The sequence below is a fragment of the Nycticebus coucang genome, chromosome 7 (assembly GCF_027406575.1).
Source record: "Nycticebus coucang isolate mNycCou1 chromosome 7, mNycCou1.pri, whole genome shotgun sequence".
Taxonomy (NCBI): domain Eukaryota; kingdom Metazoa; phylum Chordata; class Mammalia; order Primates; family Lorisidae; genus Nycticebus; species Nycticebus coucang.
This window is the reverse complement of record NC_069786.1, coordinates 35,140,236-35,166,691: the sequence shown is the minus strand read 5'-3', so window position 1 is coordinate 35,166,691 and position 26,456 is coordinate 35,140,236. Positions and strand designations below refer to the sequence as shown.

Sequence of the window (26,456 nt, the reverse complement as noted above, 5' to 3'; positions counted from 1 at the left end):
TCTTCAAATGTCCTATAAAACTTGATTTTTTGGTGGCCTTTACTTATTATTTTTAGAGGTCCTAATCACCAAGATGATTTTGATGGACTTTTTTTTTGAAATTTAAAAAATTAAACCTATAACAAAGATAAGGAATTCAAATAATTTTCCCATGACTACTTTACAAGTTTTATAATGTCTGACTGAAGTTTTAAATTATCCTTTTTTTTTCATTTCTGTGGCCTGGATTTTGTGGGTTGCCTAAACATATGCTAAACCTGCCAGTAAATAACCAAAAATAGATACAGTTTTGAAGTGTTTGGGCTGTAGGCAGAACGGTTTAATTACCACTCCAAACGTCTCCCACATTTTGTGTGGGTAGTTAACAGAGGTGCTTATTTTATGAGAAACAGACTTTTTGAAGGAAGGTAAGGTGGTTATGAATGAACTTTGTTTCTTTACTGTATAAGTGTGTTTTTTACCCTGATCAATTCCTTGGTTTTTCTCCTGGAAAATGAATTGGCGCATATGAAAAATGTTCCTGTGTCGTAACTACAAAACATGCATGCATGAGATTAATGGCAAGGGAAGAGCTCGGCCTCCTTGTAAGTTGTGCAGGAGAAAAGTTATTACCGAAGTTAAAATTGCACCAAGGTATATTTAGTGACTATAATGTCAACTATGTGGAAAATAATATTTGTGAATACATACAGGGCACACACCCACACCCTCTTGCTTTGAAATAACATGTATATAGAAACAGATTATTTGGGCTGTGATAGGGAATAATTATATTAATTTCTATCTATTATTCTCAGCCTAGACATGAAGAAATGAGATATCATTCCAAAACAACATCAAAAGCCACACTTCTTTTAGTCACATCTCATATAAAGAGGACTAGAAATAGACATAATGAGTCATACACGTCAGGAATATAGCAAATCACATGCTTTTGCTTAAACTACAGAACTGGAAAGATTTTCTGTGTAAATTGAAAATTTTGTGATTTCATTCTGTTTGAATTTTTACCATATATTTTATCTAGTTCTACACACACACACACACTAACATAAGTAGTTATGTACTAACACATAAAGTACAGATATAATTTCAAAGAGTAGTAACAAAAGGATTTTCATCAAAACCTCTACAGCAAATCAATGGACAGCTCTACCATAACCTGGGCCAGAATCATTTTAAATCAAGTGACAGAGGACCCAAAGGCAACGTGTCTAGCATGTGCCTTTTTATCAGAAATTCAGTGTACTCATTCCTCCTTCTACTCTACTGGAATCTTTCCCTGAATGTAAGCTCTCCATTTCTCTCCACAATCTCTAAGACCTTTGCCAAGGAAAAGAGTTAGATTGTTAACTTAAGTGTATTGAGAGCAGTAAACATCATCATTCTTAGAGCAAACAGTTCCACTTTCCATTATTGGCTTTGAAAATAGTGCAGTATCAGAATAAAATGTTGGTATTTTATTCACAATGATTGAAAATATGTGATTTCTTTATATATTAATTTCTACACTGAAGCAAGTATTAGTCTAAACATAACTCGTGATAAAAAATGGATTTTTAATGTATAAAACAAACTTCAGAGGTACTTTCTCATTATCTTTTTTTCATAGGCAGAGCTATACTGTTGCAGCTTCCCCACATCCATGACTACATGGATGTAGTCCATAAAAATATCTCAAATTATATATAACAGTACTATAAGCATATTATTAAATATGCTTGAAAGTCTGGTGTTACTTGCCTTGGAATAAGTACTAAAAGATGTTTTCTTAATGAAACAGGAATAAATTTCTCTCCCACACCTTTGGAACTGCTTTACACAGTACTACATAATGTTTTCATCTACAGAAGAAAAATTTAAATTAATGAAATGTTTAATTCTTTGACAGAAAGTAAAGGATAACATCCTTGTTACTCTCTTACTATTGCCATTTTTCACCCTAGTAAATAACAATCAGTTTTTCTTCCAAGTTGAAAGCTGTATAATTAAAAATCATAGTTATTTTTTGACCCTCTTTATAGATCAGACATCTTTATGGTATAACTGTGTTTGAAGACTATTTGTATGCAATCAATTCTGATAACTTCAATATCATAAGGATAAACCGATTTAATGGCACTGATGTTCATTCATTAATTAAAATGGAAAGTGCTCGAGGAATTCGAATTTATCAAAAAAGAACTCAACCAACAGGTAAATTGTAAACCTTCATAATGGTAGGTTGAATGGGGATGGAGTCCTTGTGCTTTTGTATAGTGTTAAAGTGAGTGAATCATAAATTCTCTGTTTTGACATCAAAAGTGTGCAAGTCTGCTTGTTAAATGTAACAGAGCTCCCCTCACAAGTCTAAGTTACAAATTGTTCAGTTCCTAGTGAATTGTTTCTACAACCATAGAATTGAAATGATAGGTAGATTTAGACTCAGGAAGAAACTTGCGATTATGATGTATGGAAGCCTAGAAGCTGAAGTTTGGGGTTTTGGGGTCATTTTGAGGACAAATTTCAAATCGAATGACTGTCTTGAAATATCCATCAGTTGTTGTAGCCTTTGGACTCTTGAATTAACATCCTGATTGTTCTTTAACACCTGTTCATTAAAAATAATTTTTAATGCAATGTTTCTTAGTGTTTTTTTAAAACACGCATTAGTTATTTCTTATAGGAGGTAGGTGATGCTGTTCACCAATACAATATAGGTTCAGTCATATGGAACAATGCAGCATAAAAAACTCAAAATTTTTATCATCTTTTTATATTTATGCTACAAATTCAAACTAATCTAGAATTATCTAAATATTAACATGCATCCAGTGGAAGTAGTGTATTATCACAAAAATGTTTACAGCAAATTCAAATGTTGAACTGCATGGGTAACCTTTTTAGAGTTTAATATTAGCATTTATTCATTCATCAATTATTCATGAACTATCTACTATGTGCCAGGAACTAGTCTATGGAGAATGTAGCAGTGAATAAAATAGATGAAATATTCTTGCCTTTGTGAGATTTACATGCTAGTGGAGAAATAAGCAAGTAAATTATGTGTTATATTAGTAGGCTATAAGTGTTATGGAGAAAATAAAGATGGTAAGAAGTATAAGCATCAAGAACAGGAGGAATTTGCAATTTTCTATTGAATAGTCATAAGACATGCTAGTGACAATATAGTTTGAATGAAGACTTCAAGTAATTGCAGGAGAGAGGTATGGGGGTATGTACGCAGCTAGAGGGATGAGCACGCCCAAAGGCCGTGAGGGAAGAACATGTTTAGATCATTCAAGAAGCAGTAAGGAGTGTGTGTCTAGGGCAGAATGAACAAAAGCAACAAACATAGGAAATGAGGTTGGAGAAATGAAGGAGGACTATGTAAACCATTGGAAAAACTTTTGCTTATATTTTTAATGAGATTTTAATCCTTGGGAAGCATTAAACAGAACATGTCTCGTGATCTAACTGACATTTTTATAGAATCAACGACTATGTTGACAATAGGCTGTGGAGAGAGGAGGGTGGAAAGTTAGAAAGGATGGTGGATTAGACCAAGATTGTAGCAGTAAAAAGTGGTGAAGAATCTATTAAATTCAGGGTCTATACAAAGGTAGAGATAAGAGGATTTCCTCATAGATTTGATATGGAATATAAATAAAAAGGGAATCAAAGGGGACAGTGGTTTGGCTAGAGCAGCTGGAACAACTGAGTTTTTTTTGAGATTGAGGAAACTAACTATTGATCAGATATGGGGCAAAGATAACAAGTTTAATTTACATAGGGCACTTCAGATGCTTATTATGAATTCAAGTGAAAATACAAAGAGGTATTTGAATATATAAATCTAGAGTTTGAGGAGGAAGTCCACACTATATGTATATATCAATCTGGGAGTCATGGACATATAGATGATACTTAAAGCCTTGATGATGGATGTGAGCACCAAGGAAGGGCATAGAAGTACAGATGAAAAGAATTCCATAAAATGGACACTGGGAGACACCAACAGTAAGTCAAGAAGAACAGGAGTGACCAAAAAAGGATACTGAGTAGAAGCTTGTTAACTCCAATTGACCATTGGGTTTAAAAGCATGAAGCTCTTTAGGGTCTGACAATGGCAGTTTCAGGGTGAAGTGAATGTCTGACTAGAGTGGGTTTGAGAGAGTCAGGAAGAGAAAGAATTGTAGAAAATGATCATAGATAACTTTGAAAAGTGTGGATGTTAGGTGAGGCAGAGAAATGGGGACCTATTTGAAGGATTGCCATGGGAATCTAAGTAAAAGAAGGGTTTTGTTTTTAAAGATATAAAAATAATGGCACTTACGCATGTTGATGGGCACAATCTAATGGCAAGAGCAAAAGCGATGATAAAAGTGAGAAAGTGGAGAGTTGCTGATTAGATGAAAGGAGATAGCAAGGTTGAAAAACAAAAGAAACACTCAGGACAGGGAAAAAATTGTTAAAACTGCATTTACCCATCTTTCCACTTAAAGAATGAGGAATAAAAAAAGAATAAGGCAAAATTTTTAAAAGTATAGCAATTTTATTATTAAAAGAAAATTGCCATGGTGTTCATCATAATTTCAAATAAGTGGTGTTTTAAAAGAAATATAATTACCATATTACATAAAAGCTGACTGACCTCATGCTTACTATTCCTTTTCTCTGTGACCCATTTTTTCTTTACCTCATCTTCTCCATTTGCTACTTCTTTCTTTTTTTTTTTTTTCTTTTTCCTTTCTAACTCTTGCGTTCACAAAATGTCCTTCTAGTCCTCATTTTCTACTGCAGACTAAACCTCCACCTTTTGGTAATTACAATCACATATCCCCACCCACGTTCTATTTTATTGTAGGTTCTCAAAATGACAATAGACTTAAAATTTTAAAAAATAACTTGCCTCAGCCCTTCTTAGCAAATTATAGATAATAAATAAATGCTGTTTCTTCTAGGCACCCATGCCAATATGATAGATTGTTTCAAAGGAAATCCTTTCTCCTACCTAACCCAGAATAATTTTAATATATATTTTAGTATTTAAAAAATTGGTATTAATAAGAGTACAAGAAACATGTACCCCCAAATCATGGTATTTTTATTTTGCTCTTATGTGAAGAGTTTAAGTGAATATAAACATGTTCTAATTCTCAGAATTCTTTTTAAATGAAACTTTAGGAGGATTTTTGTAAGTCCCTAGCCCTTTTTGTATGGGATTTAAACTTATACAATAATCAAATGGTACTAAATAGTTGGGCATACAAAATTTTACTAAGATTCCCTGTTCTCCCGTCTTTGGAGAATTTCACACATGCTGCTTTTTATTTGTTGTAGTCAGAAGCCACGCATGTGAAGTGGATGCATATGGAATGCCAGGGGGATGCTCACACATCTGTCTTCTCAGCAGCAGTTACAAAACACGGACCTGTCGCTGCAGGACTGGCTTCAACTTGGGAAGCGATGGCAGATCATGCAAAAGTATGTTGTTAAAATCAAACATTCAACTTTGGTAACCAGCAGCTGCCACTTCAGAAAGGCATTTTTAGTATAATTAGCAGCATAAATATCAGTAATACCAGGAGATTTAATCAGATGAAATTTGTGGGCAAATATATACTGGCCATTTTTCTCAAAATTAGTATTTAATTTTCTTATTCAATGATGCAAATGAGAAATTAATAAGTCTGTAGAGTCGCTCAATTTATTGATCTCAGAGAAATATACTTTAGGAGAGATTGTTAGGAAGAGGTTGTCCTTAAACCCCTAAAGAATGTTTTTGGGCTAATGAGCTAGAATCATTAGTGGACCAGATTTTCTCTAATCTGAAACAAAATGCTGCTCCTTGTCATGGGTGTGTTATCTGGTCCCACAGAAATTCACATACAGTAATGTTTCACTTTATCCAGAAAGATTTTGAAGTGAAATTAACTTTATAACTTAATTTTTTAGGTAATCAAAGCTATGTTAACTATGCAGACATCAAATTTTTAACAGTTTTATCAGTGTTCTAGTCTGTTAGACATATCTTTGTTTTATTTTTAAATATACCAGAATAATTTAATTGTGCTTAATATAAAGAGTGTCAAGGATGGGAGGAGTTTGCAATTTTATACTGAATGGTCAGAAGACCTTTCCTTGAAAATATAATATTGAATGAAGACTTCAAGAAATTGCAGAAACGCTCACATATTAAGTTACATGCAGGTCTCATGTTGTAGTGGACTTTTGGATAATTCAGGGTATTCAGTTTGAAGCCATAAGATAGAAGTTTTTGGTGTGGGTGCATGAGTGCATGGTTTTAAAACTGATCTACATGCCATTTAAGAAGTAGGTCCTGCAAAAGCATAATAACACATGCACATACACGTGTATGTGCATACATATGTACACATGTTTGGGGAAAAAGAGACGATCAGACCACATATGATTTAATGTAATTCCTAATATATTGTGTTACTTGGGTGCATTCATAGTATTCAGAAATAATCCTAGTTATTTTATGCAGAAATATATTTAATGCAAATAGATGCCTACAAAATCATTGAAATGCCTGGAACAGTAGCTTCTAGACTGAGTTTTTTGGAACATTTGCCCAAACCACAATCAAACTAGCCTGCCTGAAAACTGGAACATCTGCCACAATCAAAAGCTAGGGCATCAAGAGCCATAAATGGAAATGTTAACTTCAAAAACATATAATTTTAGCTGAGATCCAGGGATTAGAAGGCTTGCATCACAACTATTAGCTCCAGAATTATGCTACATCTGATAGTCTTGAATGGCAAAAAAAAAAAAAAAAAAAAGGAGAGAGAGAGAGACCACCTGTTCCTTTTTTCTTGATATTCACAAATATGATGGAAGAAGATTGATGTGGAAAAAATCAGTCTTTCCGTTAGACGCATACCTGCAGAAGCTGCAAAAGGAGGGCCCTTGATGCACTTCTGTGTTCCAAACTTGGTATATCTGGTTTGGGGTACTTAAATGAAGAACAGAAACCTTGGCTGTCCGAGTATGTGTGAAATGTAGTTTATACTCTTCAATTGCCTGTAGTACAAGTAGACACTAAAGGAAAATTCTTCTTTTTTTTTTTTTTTTTCATTCATTTGTTTTTGAGACAGTGTCTCTCTGCCACCCAGGCTGGAGTGCAGTATGATCATGGTTCACTGCAACCTCCAACTCCCAGGCTCAAGCAATCCTCCAGCTCAGTCTCCTGAGTAGCTAGGAGTACAGGTGTATACCACCCTGTCTGGATAATTTTTTAATTTTTTGGAAAGACAGGGTCTTGCTGCATTGCCCAGAGTTAGAAGAACTTTAAAAAACTTTAGGTATAGAAGAATGCTAAAAATGACCAAGGACAACAATGAGAGAAATAGTTAGGATTCTTATTCAAAACATATATACATACATGAATAAACACACACAAATTAAATCAATGAAGTAGCAGTTTTACCAATTTAATGGATCCATTAAAAATAAAAACAAATGTTAGCAAGAATGGGTATGGTAAAACCAGAATTTTTATGCATCACAAATAAATTAGACATTTATATCACTGTCGGAAAACATTTGATATTACATATAATGGCCACATAACTAACAATATTGTTTGACAGGTTATCCCTTTTTCTCTTTCTTTTTTTTTTTTTTTTTTTTGAGACAGAGTCCAACTTTGTTAGCCTGGCATCATAGCACATAGCAACCTCAAACTCTTGGGCTTGAGCAATCCCCTTGGCCTCCGCCTCCCAAGTAGCTGGGACTACAGGTGTGCACCACCATGACCAACTAGTTTTTCTATTTTTAGTATAGACAGGGTCTTACTCTTGCTCCAGGGGTTCTCTAACACTTGAGCTCCAGCAATCCACCCACCTCAGCCCCCCAGCTTGCTAGGATTACTGGCATGAGCCACTGCACCTGGCCTAGATTGACTGAAGAAATCATTAATAATTGTAAGTGTATTTATAATAACAAAAAACTCAAAAAAAACATAAATATTCAAAAATAGGTATGTAGCTGACCTTATTATATTACTTCTCTAGTAGAAAATATGCTGCCATTAAACAATATTTTTTAAGATTTCTTAATGATTTGACAGAAAGACAAATTTAAAAAATGCCCATGTTTTAAGATGTCAGTTTTTGAAAAAAACAAATGTATATATGCATCCAATGTTGATAGAAAATATCAGGAAATAACAATTTTCAAATGAAGCAGTACTAATTTTAAATGTAATGTAAAAATGTTATTTTTATAAGAAAGTACCTTTGAAATCAGGTAGACATTAAGAGGCCATGAGGGCAAGGAGAAGAATGTTAATTCATGTTATTTTACCTGTAATTTGATCAAAGAAAATGTGTGAAAAAGTTTGTTAAAAAAAAAATACCTTTCTCAGGATTACTATAATGATGAAAACATAAAACTATTAGAAAATCCCTTAGTAAATTATCATATATCAAACAGGAAAAAAATAAATGCTCAAAATAATGGAACATAAAAATTAATATTGATACTAAAACTAAACAATAACAAGACAGAAAATTGCATGCATCTTTGATATATAAATATACATTAGAAAAATAGCTAGATAAGTTAAATTTAGAATAGTCATACAAAGTAATACTATACAGAATGAAAATTAATGAAGTATAACAATAGGAATAAAAAGAATATCATAAGAATGCAATTAATTCTCAGAGTTAATTACCTGTAGTTCAAATATGTAAAATTGAACAATATAATATTTGGAAATACACTACTTAAGGGCTAAAATTCTTTTTAAAAATATACAATAAATACAACTATCAGGATATTGGATGTTTCTGAGATGAAAATGGTGGGTTTGGGGCTCATGCATGTCTTCCACCATACTAGAAATATTCTTAAGATCTGGGACAGATCTGATTTATTTTACTTTATATATTAAAATATGTTATAAATATCCTTTTATATATATTCAGTTTTAATAACATTTATTCTAAAAAATACATAAAATGTTAATATAGTTTGTTTCAAGCATAATAGGTTCATAATTGCTAATGCTTCCTTATTTTTTTCTAAATTTTCTATAATATTTTTATTTTACTTTACTAAGAATCTCAATTATTGTGTTTTTATCCAAGCTGAATTTTTGGTTTCTTCAGTTTTATTAATAAAGTTCAATATGTTCTTCCTTTCAGACAAAGTAATTATGTCTTTTAAAATTATACAGGAAAAAAAAGCACAAGAGGCTCTAGTAATTGGAGACTTGTATATAGTTTCATATAGAAGTGCAAAAGAGTTAATTCACTCTGTATAAAAATGATGTTGATTCTGACATTTTAAATGAAGAAGCTGGTTTTTCTGTTTGAGGTTTTTATTTTGTTTTGTTTTTGATAAGGCGTGTAATGTACATCAGAGTTACTGGCAGACAGCATCAGCTACTAACGTTCAAATTAAGATTTGGAAAAATAAGTGATGCCATAACTGGCATTTGATTTCCTTTGTTAAAGAATAAGTCACATGTTAAGGCAACTACTATATATTCATATGTAAGTTAGTGATACTGTATGATTGGTTTTTTCACCTGACAGTTTATAAATATAAACTCTAGGGTGGTAAGTCATCAATGTCCTGACATTTTTAGCATTGTTAAATATAATGAATGCTACACTTAGTAGCTACACAAAGTGTTAGATTGCAATAAATTATAAAATTAAATGTGCCAGATGTTTTAATAAATGCCCATTTTACAAGTTACAATTTTTCCAATGATACGTCTATCATGTTTTTTTTTCTATACAGATAGTTACAGACAAAAGAATAATTAACTAAATATAACTCATTCATGGAAGCAATTTCTACTTTAATTAAAGTAATGCAGTTAGCTAGCCTTCTTGCACCAAGATACATTTGGCATATTTTACAGTTTAATTTTTAGTACTGAATTTAAAAAACACTAATTGTGCCAGTTAATTAAAAAGTGGCATTATGCAGTGTAAAGAAGATTAGACAGCATCAGTTGTTTATGTTTGTAATCTTTCTTCTGCAGGACCGAAGAATGAGTTGTTCCTCTTTTATGGGAAAGGACGCCCAGGAATTGTTAGAGGAATGGACTTGAATACCAAGATAGCTGATGAATACATGATCCCCATAGAAAATCTGGTAAACCCTCGTGCTTTAGATTTTCACGCAGAAACCAATTATATATACTTTGCTGACACTACCAGTTTCCTAATTGGTCGGCAGAAGATAGATGGCACAGAACGTGAAACCATTTTGAAAGATGGTAAGTGACACTGTGTGACGTTAACATCAAACTGCCCAGAAATAAAGAACTTTAAAAGAATGAATCTGATGTGCGTCAGGCTAACTTTAACTAGAATCCAAGTTCTTGTTGGTTTAAAAATATTCATTAAATTTATTTCTTTAGTAACATTATTTCTCCAGGTTTTTCGCATACCAGTGAATTAAAGCCTTCATTATAAAATTGAACTTGTAATTATCCACTACATTTAAATATTATAGGTATTAAATTTAGCTTTTGTTGGTGTTCTGACAAATTGTCAATTCAATGACATATTTACAGAGCTTTAAGGTAGAACATAAGTTTTAACAGGATGCTTGAAACTTGTAATATTTTGTTCCCATTAGAATTACTGGCCATGTCACTCAATGTACATTCAATTATCAATGTTATTACTGTCATAATAATTCTTGCATTTTGTTTTTTTCTTTACAAATTATTGAAATGGAATTTCTAGAATTGCACTTGAAACATATGTATCTCCAACTAAAAATTATTTATCCCTATGTTTATTTATAAATACATATATGAAGTTATATGCATGCAAATTTATGTGCATATTCTTTATTAAAACAATGCATTTCATAAATTATTAGTTTAGGAACAACCAATCAAATAACAAAGGAATATAACTTTGGTATGGGTTGAAAATATATTTAACAATTGAGCAAATTACATCCTTGGTTGCCAGTCATCTTAAGGTATGTTAGCTAATGATTCAGGACTTTGGTGTTTTCATTTGTAAAGTTTGCTTACTTCTTGAATCTTCTAGAAATACATGGTTTAAAGGACATCAGTGTTCTGCTTGTCATATAAAGAACACTGTTCTTCAGACATAAGTGATAAAAAGAATTTTGGAAAATGGCTTCTACCTTCAAGGAGTTCATAATCTACTTTTGGAGATAATAGAAGCACATAAAAATTAAAAGCATTTTAGAATTTAATCATTAAGGCCAAAGTTGTATCAAAGAAATACATAATTAATGGAGAATACCATGTATTGGGAATAAACAAGAAGGGGGATATCTTTATGAGGGTATACTCAAAGAACTCCTTATGCACAACCAGATATTCCATGAGAAAAAAAGAAGGCTCTTTTCCAGAAAAAGGATGTGAGAAAACTAAATGGATCACTACTGGAGGTTTTAGGGAGGGTAATAGCAACAGAAGGGCTGTGGAAGGTGAAAGGTAGTAAATGAAAGAACTGGAATGGAATTATGGACAGAATTATTATTAAAGGATTATGGACAGAATCCTGAAGAAAAGGCTAGAAATGCTTTTGAGCCAAAGATTAATGTGAATGAAGTGAGCCAAAGATTAATGTGAATGAAGTGATGTTTTAGAAGGATCAATCTGGTGGTGGAGTGCAGAATGAATCAGAGATAAGAAGATAAAATGAAAGAAGATATATGGTATAAATTATTTACAACATACATGGTAGTGAATGGCCATCTCTCCACTCTTTTAGAGGAAAGGAGGGGAACATGAGAAAATTATTCATTCAACACAGCTCAACTTTAGATAAACTCTTTAGTGATAAAAAAGCTCAATCTTCATGAGTTGTAAATTAAATGCTAAAATTAAAAAAAAATCCTCACTTTCATCTATTTTATAGTTTACTGATTAAGGCACTATAAACCCACCATGATTTAAAATTTCTAAGAAGTATCTAATTACAGTTAAGATTCTCATGTTAAATTGGATGTGTCAGACCCTGTCTGCCTGCCTTTCTCTATAATGTGATAACAGAAGATAGGGATTCGGCAGTTTTAGAAGGACAACAGACTTGCACATTCTCTCCAAGTAAATACATTTGGGTTGTTCTTTTTGACTCAGACACTTTCAAGAGAGACAATATGTAATATACTAAATTTCCTTTCAAAAAGTGTCATTTCCTTTGCTGTGACTGTAATGTTCCACCTAATATGCATCACTTTGAAAACAATATCTCCGAAGTAACATTAGAGGTCCATTGCACTCCACTACAGCAGAGATCCAATCTAATAGCCATGTGACTGCCTGGGAATCCATACAGTGCTACAAGGAGCAGCTTAATGTTTTTTTTTGTTTTGTTTTGTTTTTTTTACTATTTTAATTTTTTTTCTTTCCTTTAAGGAAAATACTAATATAGATTTCAAGGCAAGATTAATGTGTCAAAACAGAAACTTACATTTAGCAAGTGACAATTTATGCTTCTTTGAATTAGAAATATTAAATTCTATGTGTATTCTTTTATTTAGCTAGATTCTTTACCATCCAATCTGAAGATTAAAAGGAAATTCTTGGTTTGACAAATGACTTCGTAAGCTTGGTAGAAATTCCGAGTCTTGGGATAAATTTGTATAGTTTAAAGCACAAGCCTATAAAGATTTTGCTATTTGTAAATAAAACATCAATATCTTGGACATCTTTGGTGTAAGCTCAAATACTTTCAATAAAAGGGGAAAAAAAACAGCATTTCCAAAAACAATCTATCTCTATTTATTCTTTGATTTTTTTTCTTCTAAAAGTTTATTCAAAACCCCCCAAATGTTGCATATTCTATTTCAAAATCAGGGAAAATGGAGCATTTTCTCTGAGTCTGAAAGTTACTAACGCCTATAGCTGTAGCAGAAATATTACTGTTTCAATAGACTCCATAAATCTAGAGGCTTGAGGTCACCGTTTTATGTAACACATACACAATTCGTTTGAAAACAGATACACAGGGATAACATGGGTACACAAGGGTGATAACATTTGCCATTCATTTGTTGTGGCATTGATGAACTCAGTTCCAATTCTTTCACTTCAAGTCATGCACAATTCAAACAATACAAATATAAGATTTTTACAAATACAGTTCTTTCCAGCTGTGATGTATATAACTTCAAATAAAATGTGGGCCCAAGAATATAGCAATTGACCTTAATTTTAACTAAATGCAAGTTTGGCAAAACACTTTGTCTTCTAGGTATCTTCCTAATTTTAGACTCTGCCAACTTGCTTTGTGATTGTAAAATTAATGATAGCAATAATAGCTAAGCTTTGGTGACTGTTTGCTATGTTCAGGATTGCTCTCCTCATGTGCATCATCTCAACATCTCCCTGAGGTCAGCATTATTATTAGCTCCATTTTATAGATTGCAAATTGAGACTCTAAAGGATGAAGTACTTTATCCAAGTCACATAATTTGCAAGTGAATCAGCTTATCAAGTACTGTGAAAGCTCTGAGATTTTATTGTGCTTGCAAGCTAAAAAGTTGGATTATTACACTTCGTGGATGCTGGAAGGAGACAAGAAACTTCTGAGACAAAAGATGGTTTATCAGTAAGATAAATAGCCATAGCCAAATTGTCAATAATTTTATTTCGGGATCCTCAGCCTCAGTCTCCAGAGACCAACACAAAGGTGTCACATGCAGAGAGGAATCTAGAACTTAGGGAACACCAATATTTTGTTCTAATCAAAAGCATTCCTGTTCATTGCTCCAGAAGAAGTTTCTATCTCCATCTTCTTAGACTATAAGCAAACTTGCCCCTTGCTTCAGAGAGGAACATAATCCCTATCCTCCAAAGGTATTTACCTTATTAGCATTCTTAAAAATAGAGTTGGCAATAAAGTCACTTGGCTTTTTTTCTCACAAGGTGGACAGGAATGTAAGAGAACCCTGGAGAATTATCTCTCAACAATGCAGTAATGCAAAACCATGTGATCTGATTTTAGGTCGTGTGGTAGGCTGAACAATGGATCCCAGATGATCTCCAGGTCCCAGTCCCCAGAACAGGCTACAATTATCTCATATGACTGTTATTTACAGATGAAATTAAATTGACAATTTTGGGGGGAGACTTTTAAAAGTTTTATTTTTAGATGATATCTAATAATTATGCATATTTATAGGGTACAGAGTGATATTTGATACATGTATACAATGCATAATCATCAGATCAGGTAATCAGTATAGATTAGTATATCTATCACCTCAAACATTTATCATTTCTTTGTGTTGTGAACTTCCAAAATTCTCTCTTCTACTTTTTCAAAAATATAGAGCAAATTATTTCTAACCATATTCACTCAACAGAGCTATGGAACACTAGATATCCTATCTAGCTAGAACTTTGTATCTATTGAAGAGCTAGAGATAGAGAAATAATCTTGGATTATCTAAAATGCAAATACCTGAAAGACTGAGAGATCTCTTCCTTTAACTGAAGGTATTTCCAGGAACTGTGAGATAAAAGAATAATAAATAACTTTGGATGGGAGCTGAGGTAGACTCTCTTTTATGATGTTATGAAGAGAAGTGTGGCCAGGATGAAGGGAAAATAGTTGTGTCCTGTCAAACATATTCTCCAAAAGAATATTTTAAGATAATCTGTTGGCATTCTATCAAAAGGTAGGGCTATATTTATGTAATTTCTTGTCAGCATTTGACATGCACACAAATGCCAGCTTAAGACCCACTTCAGAAATAGTTACATGCCTCTCTACTCTAAAGAACTCTAAGGCAAATACATATAACAAATAATAGGAGGTAATCTATATCTGAATGACACTGACCTTGTAGTAAGATTATTATTTTTTGCACCTAGAAATCACTTCTTAGAACTCAATGAACTTCATCATTAAGTAACTCTTTAGGAATTTCTCACAAAGATTAGTTTCACAGTGATGAAGCAAACATGTTGAAAAAACAATAGTGCATTAGTTTAGAAGTTCTTACAAACTTGAAAATGCAATTTCTTAGAAAACATTTTAAAAGTAAGAACAAAGGCTACTGATTCGTGCACATTGATTTTATACCCTGAGACATTACTGTATTTCCTGATGACTTTCAGGAGTTTTACGGTTGAGTCTCTGGGTTTTTCTAAGTATAAGATCATATTATCAGCAAAGAAAGAGAGTTTGACCTACTCTGCCCCCTTTGGATGCCTTTTATATCTCTCTCTTACCAGATTGTATTGGCTAGAACTTCCAGAACTATGCTGAATAATAGTGGCAATAGTGGACATCCTTGTCTGGTTCCAGTTGTAAGTGGAAAAGCTTTCAGTTTTACAGCATTCAGTATGATGTTAGCTGTGAGTTTGTCATAGATGGCTTTAATCACCTTAAGAATGTGCCACCTATTTCTATTTTCTTAAGTGTTCTTGCTAGAAAAGGATGCTAAATTTTGTCAAATGCTTTCCCTGCATCTATTGAGAGGAAAAGACGATATCGTCTTTGTTTTTGCTTCTATTGATATCGTGTATTACATTTATGGATTTGTTTATGTTAAACCAACCTTGTATCCCTTGAATTAAGCCTACTTGATCATGATGTATAATTTTTTTTAATGAGTAGCTGTGATCTGTTACTTAAGATTTTGTTGAGAATTTTTCATCAATATTCATTAATAAAATTGGTCTGTAGTTCTCTTTTTTATTTTTTATTTTTTTTATCAAATCATAGCTGTGTACATTGATATGATCATGGGGCATCATACACTAGCTTCATATACCGTTTGACACATTTTCATCACACTGGTCAACACAGCCTTCCTGGCATTCTCCCAGTTATTGAGCCAAGACATCTACACTCCACCTCTACTAAGTTTCACATATACCAGTCCATTCCTGGTTTTGGAATCAAGGTGATGTTTGCTTCATAAAACATGTTGGGGTAGGTTCTTTCCTTATTAATGTTTGGAATAGGTTCTGCAGTATAGGTACAAGCTCATCTTCGAAACTGTGACGTGAAGCCATCTGGTCCTGGGGTTTTGTTTGTTGGAAGCTTTTTTATTGTTTCTGCAAACTCAGTGCTTAGTATTGGTCTGTTCAAGAAATCTATTTCTTCCTGTTTAAGCCTAGGAAAATGGTGTGATTCCAGGTATTGGTCCATTTCCTCCACATTGTTAAATTTTTGGACATAAAGGTTTTGGTAGTACTCAGAAATAATCTCATATCTCTGTGGTATCAATTGTTATTCCCCCTTTTCATTTCTGATTGAGGTTATTAAAGATTTTACTTTTCTATATGGCCAATAAGAAATACTTTTATTTCTGGTTAATCTGGCCAATTGTTTGTTGATTTTATTTATCTTGTCAAAGAACCAACGATTTGTTTCATTAATTTTCTGAATGATTGTTTTATTTTCAATTTTATTTTTTTCTGACTTAATTATGGTTATTTCTTTTCTTCTGCTAGGTTTGGGATTGAATTGCTCTTCCTTTTCATTTTCTTTAAGATGATCCATTAGGTTATTAATGTGCTCTCTTTAGGTTTTTCAGATGTAGGCATCTACTGCAATAAATTTCCCTCTTTGGAATGCTTTTGCAGTGTCCCGCAAGTTTGGCAGCTTGTGTCTTCATTGCTGTTATGCTCAGGGAAGTTAATGATTTCCTTTTTTATCTCTTCTCTGAACACCCTTTGTATATGCCAATAACAGCCAAATTGAGAAGCAAATCAAAGACACAATTTCCTTCATAGTAGCTTCAAAGAAAATGAAATAATTAGGAATATGACTAACAAAAGAGATAAAAGATCTTTTCAAAGAGAATAATGAAACCCTAAGAAAAGAAATTGCAAAAGACACTATCAAATGGAAGAACATACCATGCTCTCAGTTGGGAAGAATCAACATTGTCAAGATGTCTATTCTACCCAAAGCAATCTACCAACATCAGATTTTGAAGAACTGGAAAAAAAATAGTACTTCGTTTTGTATGGAACCAGGAAAACACCCATACAACTAAGGCTATTCTTAGGAATAAAAACAAAGTCAGAGGCACACACACCCTACCAGACTTCAAGCTATTTTACAAGTCTACAGTAATCAAATATCATGGTATTGGCACAAAAATAGAGACACAGACATACAGAACAGAATAGAAAACCAAGAAATGAACCAGTCTCTACCTGTCGTCTGATCTTTGATAAATGAAACAAAAGCATACAGTAGGGAAAAGAATCATATTCAACAAATGGTGCTGGGAGAACCGGATAACCACATATAAGAGTCTGAAACTTGACCCACACCTTTCACCTCTTACAAAAATTTACTCGAGGTGGATAAGAGACTTAAACCTTTTTTTTTTGTTTGCTTTTTATTTTGGGTTTTTTGTTTTTGAAACAGAATCTCATTATGTTGCCCTTGATAGAGTACCGTGGCATCACAGCTCACAAAAACTCAAACTCTTGGGCTTAAACGATTCTCTTACCTCAGCCTCCCAAATAGCTGGGACTACAGGTGCCCACCACAATGCTCAGCTATTTCTGTTGTTGTTGTTGCAGTTGTCATTGATGTTTAGCAGGCCCAGACTGGGTTTGAACCCACCAGTCTTAGTGTATGTGGCCAGCATCCTACCCACTGAGCTAAGGGCACCACCAAAAGATTTAAATGTAAGACATGAAAGGTAGTAGTAGAAATAATCTCTTGTATCTCTGTGGTATCAGTTGTTATTTTTAAACATAAATATATATATATTATAATTTTTTTGATATATATATATATATAAAATAAAAATCTTAGGAGAAAGTGTATGGAAAACTCTTGATGATGTTGGACTGGGGAAAGATTTTATGACAAAGACTTCAGTGGCCACTTCAATAACAACAAATATTAACAAATTAACAAATGAGACTCAAGCTGAAAATCTTCAGCACAGCTAAGGACATAACAGGTAAAGCAAAAAGATAACCTTCAGAATGGGAAAATATATTTGCAGGATATCAGTCTGCCAAAGGGTTGAGAACTAGAATCTACAAAGAACTCAAATTAATCAACAGAAAAAGAGGAAACAATCCCATCTACCTCTGGTCAAGAGATATGAGTAGAACTTTCTCTGACAAAGACCTATGAGTGGCTATAAACATTTGAAAAATACTCATTGTCCCTGATCATCAGAGAAATGAAAATCAAAACCACCCTGAGATATCACCCAACCCAGGGAGCTTTGAGACTTTGTGATAGCCCATGTCACAGAGTCTCAAAGCTCTACATGCTGGCATAGATTGGAGAGAAGGGAACACTTTTATACTGGTGGTGGACTGCAAACTAAAACAACTTTTTTGGAAGGAAGTATGGAGAGTCCTCAAAGAACACAAATTAAATATCTCATTTTATCCTGCAATCCCATTAGGAGGCATTTACCCAGAAAAAAAAAAAAATCCTTTTATCATAAGGACATTTGCAATAGACCATTTATTGCAGCTCAATTTACAATCGCTGAAATGTGGGAACAACCTAAGTGTCCACTAACCCAGGAATGGATTAACAAGCTGTGGTATATGTATACCATGGAATACTCTTCAGCCATTAAAAAGATGGAGATATTACATCTTTTGTATTAAACTCAATGGAGGTGGAATGCATTCTTCTTAGTAAAAATAAAGCATCACAAGAATGTAGAAGCAAGAATCCAATGTACTCAATTCTAATAGGAAGGCAGCAGGTGATCTAATACAAGGAGTGGGGTAGGAGAATGAGGGATTGGGGAGAGGGGAGGAGGGGAGGGGGATAGGATCACAATGTATGGCACACCTCTTAGAGGCAGGACACAATTACAAGAGAAACTTTATCTAACAACCACAATTAGTGTAACCTAATTCTTGGTGCCCTCAATGAAACCCAAACAATAAAAAAAAAAAAGAAAGAAAATTAGTCATAAAAACAAATAAATAAATAAAGAACAAGCTTTTACTTGTTGTTATTAGATCTTAGGTGAATATCAACTTATTCAAGGGAGATAAATTCTAAAATCCCCAGTGGATGCCTGAGTCTGCAGATAGTACTGAACCCTGTATATACTGTTTTTACTATGCATATGTATCTATGATAGAGTTTAATTAATAGTTTAGGTGCAGTAAAAGAGTAACAATAATAATGAATAATAAAATGGAACCATTATAACAATACATCATAATATCTTTCTTAAAATATCTTATTGCATTGTACTCATTTTTTCCCCCTGTGTTCTGTCACTCTGGTAACCTTGATGAATTCTAGGTAACTACCAGTCAAGCAGCATATACAGCAAGGATACACTGGACAAAGGGATAAAGCACAACCTGCGCGAAACTGAGTACAACATCATGAGATTTTATCACACTACTCAGAAAGGCAGACAATTTAACACTTGTGAATTATTCATTTATGGATTTTTGGATTTAATATTTTCAGACTATGCCAGAATTCTATTCAGCATGGTCCACATTTAGTCCACAAAGCTGTTTGAGGAACCTTTTGGCCAATAAACTCTGTGAGTGCAGATACAGTGCAAATCAGCCAACATTCTCTTGCAACTAGAATTTGCTTTGTATATTTCAGGCATGAGCCAGATGTGAGACATTCTTAGGTATGCACGTAGACAAATTAACTGTAGAAAACTCAGTTCAAAGCTCTGTTAGTGGCACCAGAAGAGCTCCGTTAACTAGAGTTAGGATGAAAAGTATCTCTCCATCCTCACTTTTCTCCCATAGAGATTCAAATAAGTAAAATTGGATACCTAGGGGGGAAAAGCATATTGATTATTAGCTTTTTAGCATAGAGGGTTTGTAAATCAAGTAATTTGACTGGATTTGGATCTTGTTTTTATTATATTTAGTGAAGCAAAGTGTTCTGGATTTGGAGAATCCAAATTGATGCCACTGGAGAATTGATGCCACCTTGTGTTTAGTGTGGGTCCTGGAAAATGCCTGTTCATCCCCAGCATTCAATATTCCCTGCGTCGCTGCCTCAGCAGGGAGGATCTCTCTCTGCATGCTTGTTGTTCGCTCAATGGTGGATTTCTGTGTTCTGTTACTAACTGGGAGATTTCATGGTGGTTGCAAAAGCAGTTCTCCATTCTCTTGTTCCAGGCTTGGTATTAGATCCTTGTCTGATCTTTGAAGGTCTTTCTCCTGCTATGGCAGCAAGACACAGCCTTATATCTGGGTGAGGTCTTGGGCAGGAGATAATCTTCTTCCCCCCTCCCAGGATAGCAAACCTCTGCTTTATGCATCAGTGAAGATTTCTTGGTTCAAGCACCTTTTTCTCCTCCTGCAGAATGCTGCTCTTCTTCCCCAGCATTGGTGTATCTTTCAGATCAGTGACAACAGAATTTCTACCCTTTTCCAAGGAATAGAATATTGTTGCTTGTTATAAGTAATAAGCTTATGGTAGGATCAGAGAGTTTTCTTCTCCCTCCCTGTCACACTTAAGACTTGACTTCTACCCCTCTTTCAATGACAGATCACCTTTACAGCTGTTAGGTGAGAGAGGGTTTCCTGCTTCTTTTCTAGTGGCAGATGATTTTTTTACACTTCTTTCATGGGATCATTATCTGTTTCTGAGAGTTAGAAGGTCTTCTTTCCCTCCCCAGTGATTTAAGGGTTTTTCTTTGTGTGAAATAAGAGTCTGGGGGGTTTTCATGTTTGGAAGAAACTCAGGGGTTACTCTCAGGGTTCCTGTTCTGCCTTCCATCCTCTCTTGTGAATTCTTTGAAAGGAATCTTTTGTGTCAGGTGTTCTCAGAGATTCTAAACTCTTACATGAAACCACATTCGTTTTTAAACATTTTTTTTACCATTTTAGCTTTTTAAGAAATGCCCTTTTGTGGTAGTTGCCTCTTTCTCCTGCACTCTGCCAAAGGAACAATACCTCATGTGTTCTCTTTTTTGTTTTTTGTTTGTTTGTTTTTCTGGAAGAGGCCTGTCATCTTTTGCATTTTGTTTCATTTTGTTGTCTTAGGATCTCAGTTTTCTTTGGACTCAAGAAAAGTTATAATCTTGTAAACTAATGGAATTTCCCTTATTGTTATGTGTTTCAATATTCTTTTGTGACTTTGTGCATCTTAAGTGAAGCCAAACTCTGAATGTTTATAATGCATTAATGCAAATAAGAATATAAAGAACAAAATTGAAATATTTTTAAAACCTGATTTCTCTCCTTTTACTTCAACATTATAATCAATCCAAAAAAATGGCTGAGTACTTCTGAATATATGTGAATCCCTTGTGATGCTTATAAATATCCACAGTTTATACATAATGACATTTCATTAGATGAAAAAAGATTTAAGTGTTTCTATTTTCAATAACTTCATTTTATATCATATTTAACCAAAAAGATAAAAAAATAGCAGCAAGAGTTTTCGTTTTACAAAAAGAAAATTGGTTTAGACATCACATTATCAGAAAAATTTTGTTATTTAAAGAGGTGATGCAGGATGGTGTGTTAAGAGTTACCTAAAAACCTGATCTTCATGTTTTTGTTAGGATTTCCATTTACTTACCTACAAAAAAATCCTTTATTTGACAAATAGTCATCTGGTAGTAGGCAAGATATTTATCTGTAAATGTAAATGCTGTTTTCAAGGAGTTTACATTCTTGCTTAATTAAGCAAAGGACTAAATATAAAGCTAAGCAAATAATTTAACTTTACAATCTATACTCATACCAATTATGGAAAAGATATTTTTAACAAAATAAATTAATAAAAGGGAAATTGAAAAGTATACCATCAGTGATCAGAAATAATGAGAATTACCTAGATAGAATGTAGATTGGTCCAGACTAATAAGAGCATCAGAAAATGTGGCCTAAACACCACAGATATAAAATCGAAATATAACAGTTGAGAAAGAGAAACCCCATAGTCCTAATAAAAACTAAAAGAGATGAAGAAAAGCCTTAAGGCAATCTTTAAAGTAATTTAATAATTAATTGCACTTAAAATAATAAGTCCAGATTAGTTCATTCCCCTGACATTGACAATATATCCCCAGGAGCACACATAAAGAATGGGATTGGAATAACTGTATATTCATTTGGGAAGAAACTCAAAAATTATCCAAAAATAAAGATAAAGAAGAAAAAAGATATAAAATTTAGGAAATAAATTGGCATGCAGAACATTTTCTAAGCAAGACCTGAACGCTATAAACTATTGAAAAAAAGACCTATATACAAGCATTTGAATTTAAAAACCCCCACATTTTTAAAATATAAAACAATATGAACCAGTGAAAATACAGAGGATAAAATAGGCAAAAATATTCAGAAAATATAAAACAGAAAAAAATGATTACAAAATAGGTAAATAGAAATATCAAGAAAAAAGGATTTATTAAGGCAGTTAGAGAAGGATTGTAATTTTTCTGAATGGGCACATGGAGAGGAACACAACATCAGACCAATCAAAAAAAAAAGTATCAACACAGTAAGCTAATTTTACCACATTGAGCAGATTTTTAAAAAGATTGATATTACATAATATTTAGGAGACTACCAGGAAAGATTTCTCACATCAATGAATGAATGTCCACTATTACATTGTTTTTCAAACATTATTTAGTAATGTTTTAAAAAACTGATATGGTACATGATTCAACCCAGCAATTCTACCATTTGTTATCTATTCTATAGGAGCATACACATGTTCAAAAGATGCTTTATTTGTAACAAGAAATTAGAAACAACATAAATGTCTATCAAAAGAGGCATGATGGATTTGTTACAAATAATAGTAAGTAGCAATTACAATGCGTGAAATAGAGCTATATACACTTACCACAATAAAACTTCAAGACAAACTGATAAGTAGACAAAGTTAGTTTAACAAATATTTTTTGCAAGATGATCTTATTTATGTAAGTATATCAAAATTTTAGGGAAGAATCAAAAAACAATTAATAGTATTACTTCTAGGGAGGGTCTTTCACATCCAACTGTTCTTTTAAAATTTGTACAACATGATATGCATTACAAAGAAAATGATTGCAAAGTAAAGAAATGCAGTTATGAAAAACCATGTAAAACAAGTTGTTTGTGCAACTAGTGAAAAATATAATCTTTTTGTTCACCTAAATATAAGTTAATTACTTGAAACAAAAGTAAAAGCCCTAAATTTTCTTCTTACCTCTCAGATGGGTATTATTTTATTTTAGTTTGTCTTTTGCCAGCTAACACTTTCTTCAAAATCTTTATACAATCAAATTTCTTTCTTTTATATTTACTGAGTGAAAATTTCAATATTAAAAAAGGACTGTATTTTTATATAACTCTTAATCATATTATCATACACCACCTCTTTACGTGACAGAAGTTTTTTTCCTTATTTGTAACAATTTTTCTTTCTGCAGAGTGAAAATTCTCACTGCTGCTTTTGTGTTTTTGGTTAAAAAATAATATAAAGATTTTAGGTTTTGTTCCTTTTCTTTTCTATACAAAGATGTGTCTTACTGTGGGCTAGTTGTGCTAGAAGGTGACTCATCTAGCTTCGTAAACCTCTTAGTCATGATTAAACCAGCTATTTAAAAAAAGCTTAAGAGCTAATTTCCTTTGTAACCTACACTTGCTTAGTATATAGCATTCTGCTCTGAAACTACTTTCAGAAGAATATGAAGTTCAGATGGAACAAAGGAGAAGGTGAAATTTTAAAGGTGAAATATTGAATAGAAAAATTTGAAGATTAGATAATTAAAATAATAACTTGAGGTAACTAAGTTATGCTCTGAATACTGTAATTTGATAAAGTTTTATAATTTTATTCCCTCATAGTGCATATATATGTGTAATAAATATATGTGTGTGTGTATGCCATATATATCACTCCTCCAAAAAAATGATTAATTTTGTACATTTGTACATCATGGACTCAACTTAAAATTATACTATAAACCAAGCTAAATTATACCTGTTTGACAAAATACTTGGTGTTATATAACAGCAATAGCATTTGCTAAGTTCCTAATATGTACCAGATATGTCATATAAATTATTCTGAATCCTCAAGCTAACCTTTGTATATAGAACATCTGTTGGGGTTGCTCAAGTTAGGGCCCAAGGTCTTAACAGTAGTTAAGGAATGTTGTCTTATAAATCAATCAGTTATACATTATGCTGGGGTTTGAACTTGTTTGTGTGATATCAAAACTCTAAAGTGTCTCTCTTTCTAACATGCCATAATACCTTCCTTCATCATTCTCTCTGTAAATAAGTATAGGGTGGTGATGATCACCACAGAGTTTATTACAAAAATTTGGAAATAGTAATATTCTCAATGATCATATAACATTGTGTAAAGATTAAACAGGCAGATAGCTGTGAGTCAAATCTCTGAGTTGTAATTCTGCTTCATAACTTCTTAGCTGCATAACCTTGGGTAGGTTACGTATCCAACCTCTCTAAACTTTTGTTTCTACATCTGTAAGATAGGAATAATTGTTCTTCTGAGGATTAAGAGACATCATTTTTGTAAAATACTTAGTATATGATAGGTTTTTAATACAGAAGTGAATATTTCTTTTTTGTAAAGCCAAATGAATCTAGATGGGATATACCATTTGCCAAAAGTCTAACAGATAATTAGCAATTATCTATAATTGGACAGGAACTATAACTGATGACTCCAAATCCCAGTTTATATTCCTATGATCTATTTAGTATGTTAGACCATCATTTCTAAAATAAGCAAATACTGTAATAACTACATTCGGAGACCACTGTGAAGTTTATACTGTTTTAAATAGATGGTGAAAAAGCTGCTTTCCTAGAGGATATTTTACCTTTTTTCAGAATCCTCAGTACTATAATCCAGAAGAGAAAAATGATGACTATTAAAATACTGTACGTTCTTTAATAAAATAATCTATGATTTAGAAAGATGCATATTTCAAATACCTTGATCCAAACTATGAGCAACTTAGTTATGTAAAGACAAATCTATTTCTTATAAAATAACTTTTAATAATGTTAATGGAATAATAGATCATCCACTACAACACTGCTATGTATAATCTCAGGGTTTTTTTTACCCCCTTCCTCTTTGAATTAGATGTTTCTGACTTGTGGTAGTAGAATATGAATTACACTTTATTGAATATTATTTACCTATTATTATGTTACTGACATTTCAAATTCCGTGAAATATTCAACATTAGGAGAATAGAATAGGAAATGATTTTTTATTAAATTTTTTATATTGTATGGTACTTTTTAAGTAGTAATATCTTTATCATTTAGGTTGTTTAAGTGAAAAATCTCTCCAAAATTTGCTTTTGATGGTCCTGAGAACAGTGATGGCATGTGTCAAACAGTGAGGTGTGCCGTGTAGTGCACCTTTAGTCTCCCTAAATTATATGTTTCTATGTTAAAATCTAGGCATCAAAACCTCCAAGGTCTTTCAGACTCTTGTAGGTAGTATATAATAAAAAACGTGAAAATGTAAATTTGTACATTTTTTCTATAGTCCCAAATATCTGAATATTTTTAAGAATCTAAAAGTTTTCTATCATTTTTAATTTATCTTCTAAGTATTTGGTGCTGTGTGAAAATGACAATTATATTTAAATAATAGGAAATTATTGTTCACTGATATTCCATTTTTTGACTGATTGATTTTTTTTGTGACAGAGTCTCACTATGTCTCCCTCAGTAGAGTGCAGTGCTGTGGCATTTGCTAAATTTCTGTGTAGTTATCAAATATATTTTGGTAAGAAAATAATATATGCAGCTATATTTTGTAGAGAATTTCATTATGTGTCAGGCATTGTTCTGTTTATTATTTTCTCCTTTAATCCTAGCATAGGTAGAATTAATTCTCACATTTTTATTAGAGAAAACTGATGCTCAGGTTTAAGGAATTCACCAAAGATTACCAAGGTGGGAGAATCTGAAAAACATATGTGAACTTTCAATATTTATAGTCTTTATAGTTGGAAAGTTTGCCCCCCAAATCATTCTTCATTGAAATAATCTTACTCTATCTTTACTCTCATCCCTGCGCCCATGAGCCACTTTCCATTTTTTTTTTTTTTTTTTTTTTTGCAGTTTTTGGCCAGGGCTGGGTTTAAACCTGCCACCTCTGGCATATGGGGCGGCACCCTACTCTGTTGAGCCACAGGCGCCACCCACCCCCCACTTTCCTTTTTTCAAATAAAGCATTGCTTTATACACATATTAAACTTTCTTTGACTCCTTATTCTGTTTATCATTTTTTATTTACAGTTCTGAAGACGAACTTGAATGAAAAGTAGGCCAGGCACATTGGAACATGAGTCAGATTTTAGAACTTATTATATGTATATATCACAAACTAAATATAGATCATTATAAGTCACCTTACTTTTCTGGATCTTTGTTTTATTTTTTGTAGAATATAGAAGCTGGACTACATGGTTCTTTAGCTTCCTTTATCCTCCAAATACTGAATTCTTAATTAGGTTCCTGCCTAACTTCATTACCACAC

At 32.8% G+C, this 26,456-nt stretch overlaps 1 protein-coding gene across 1 annotated transcript in view; it reads left to right on the top strand.

Annotated features, from left to right (window-relative positions):
• Nucleotides 1–26,456, top strand: part of LRP1B (LDL receptor related protein 1B) — a 2,318,354-nt gene that overhangs the window by 1,215,176 nt on the left and 1,076,722 nt on the right. Inside the window, exons 9-11 of the mRNA XM_053597274.1 lie at nucleotides 2,025–2,196; nucleotides 5,323–5,466; nucleotides 10,013–10,249. Of these exons, the coding sequence (XP_053453249.1) occupies nucleotides 2,025–2,196; nucleotides 5,323–5,466; nucleotides 10,013–10,249 (553 nt within the window). The remainder of the gene's footprint in view (nucleotides 1–2,024; nucleotides 2,197–5,322; nucleotides 5,467–10,012; nucleotides 10,250–26,456) is intronic.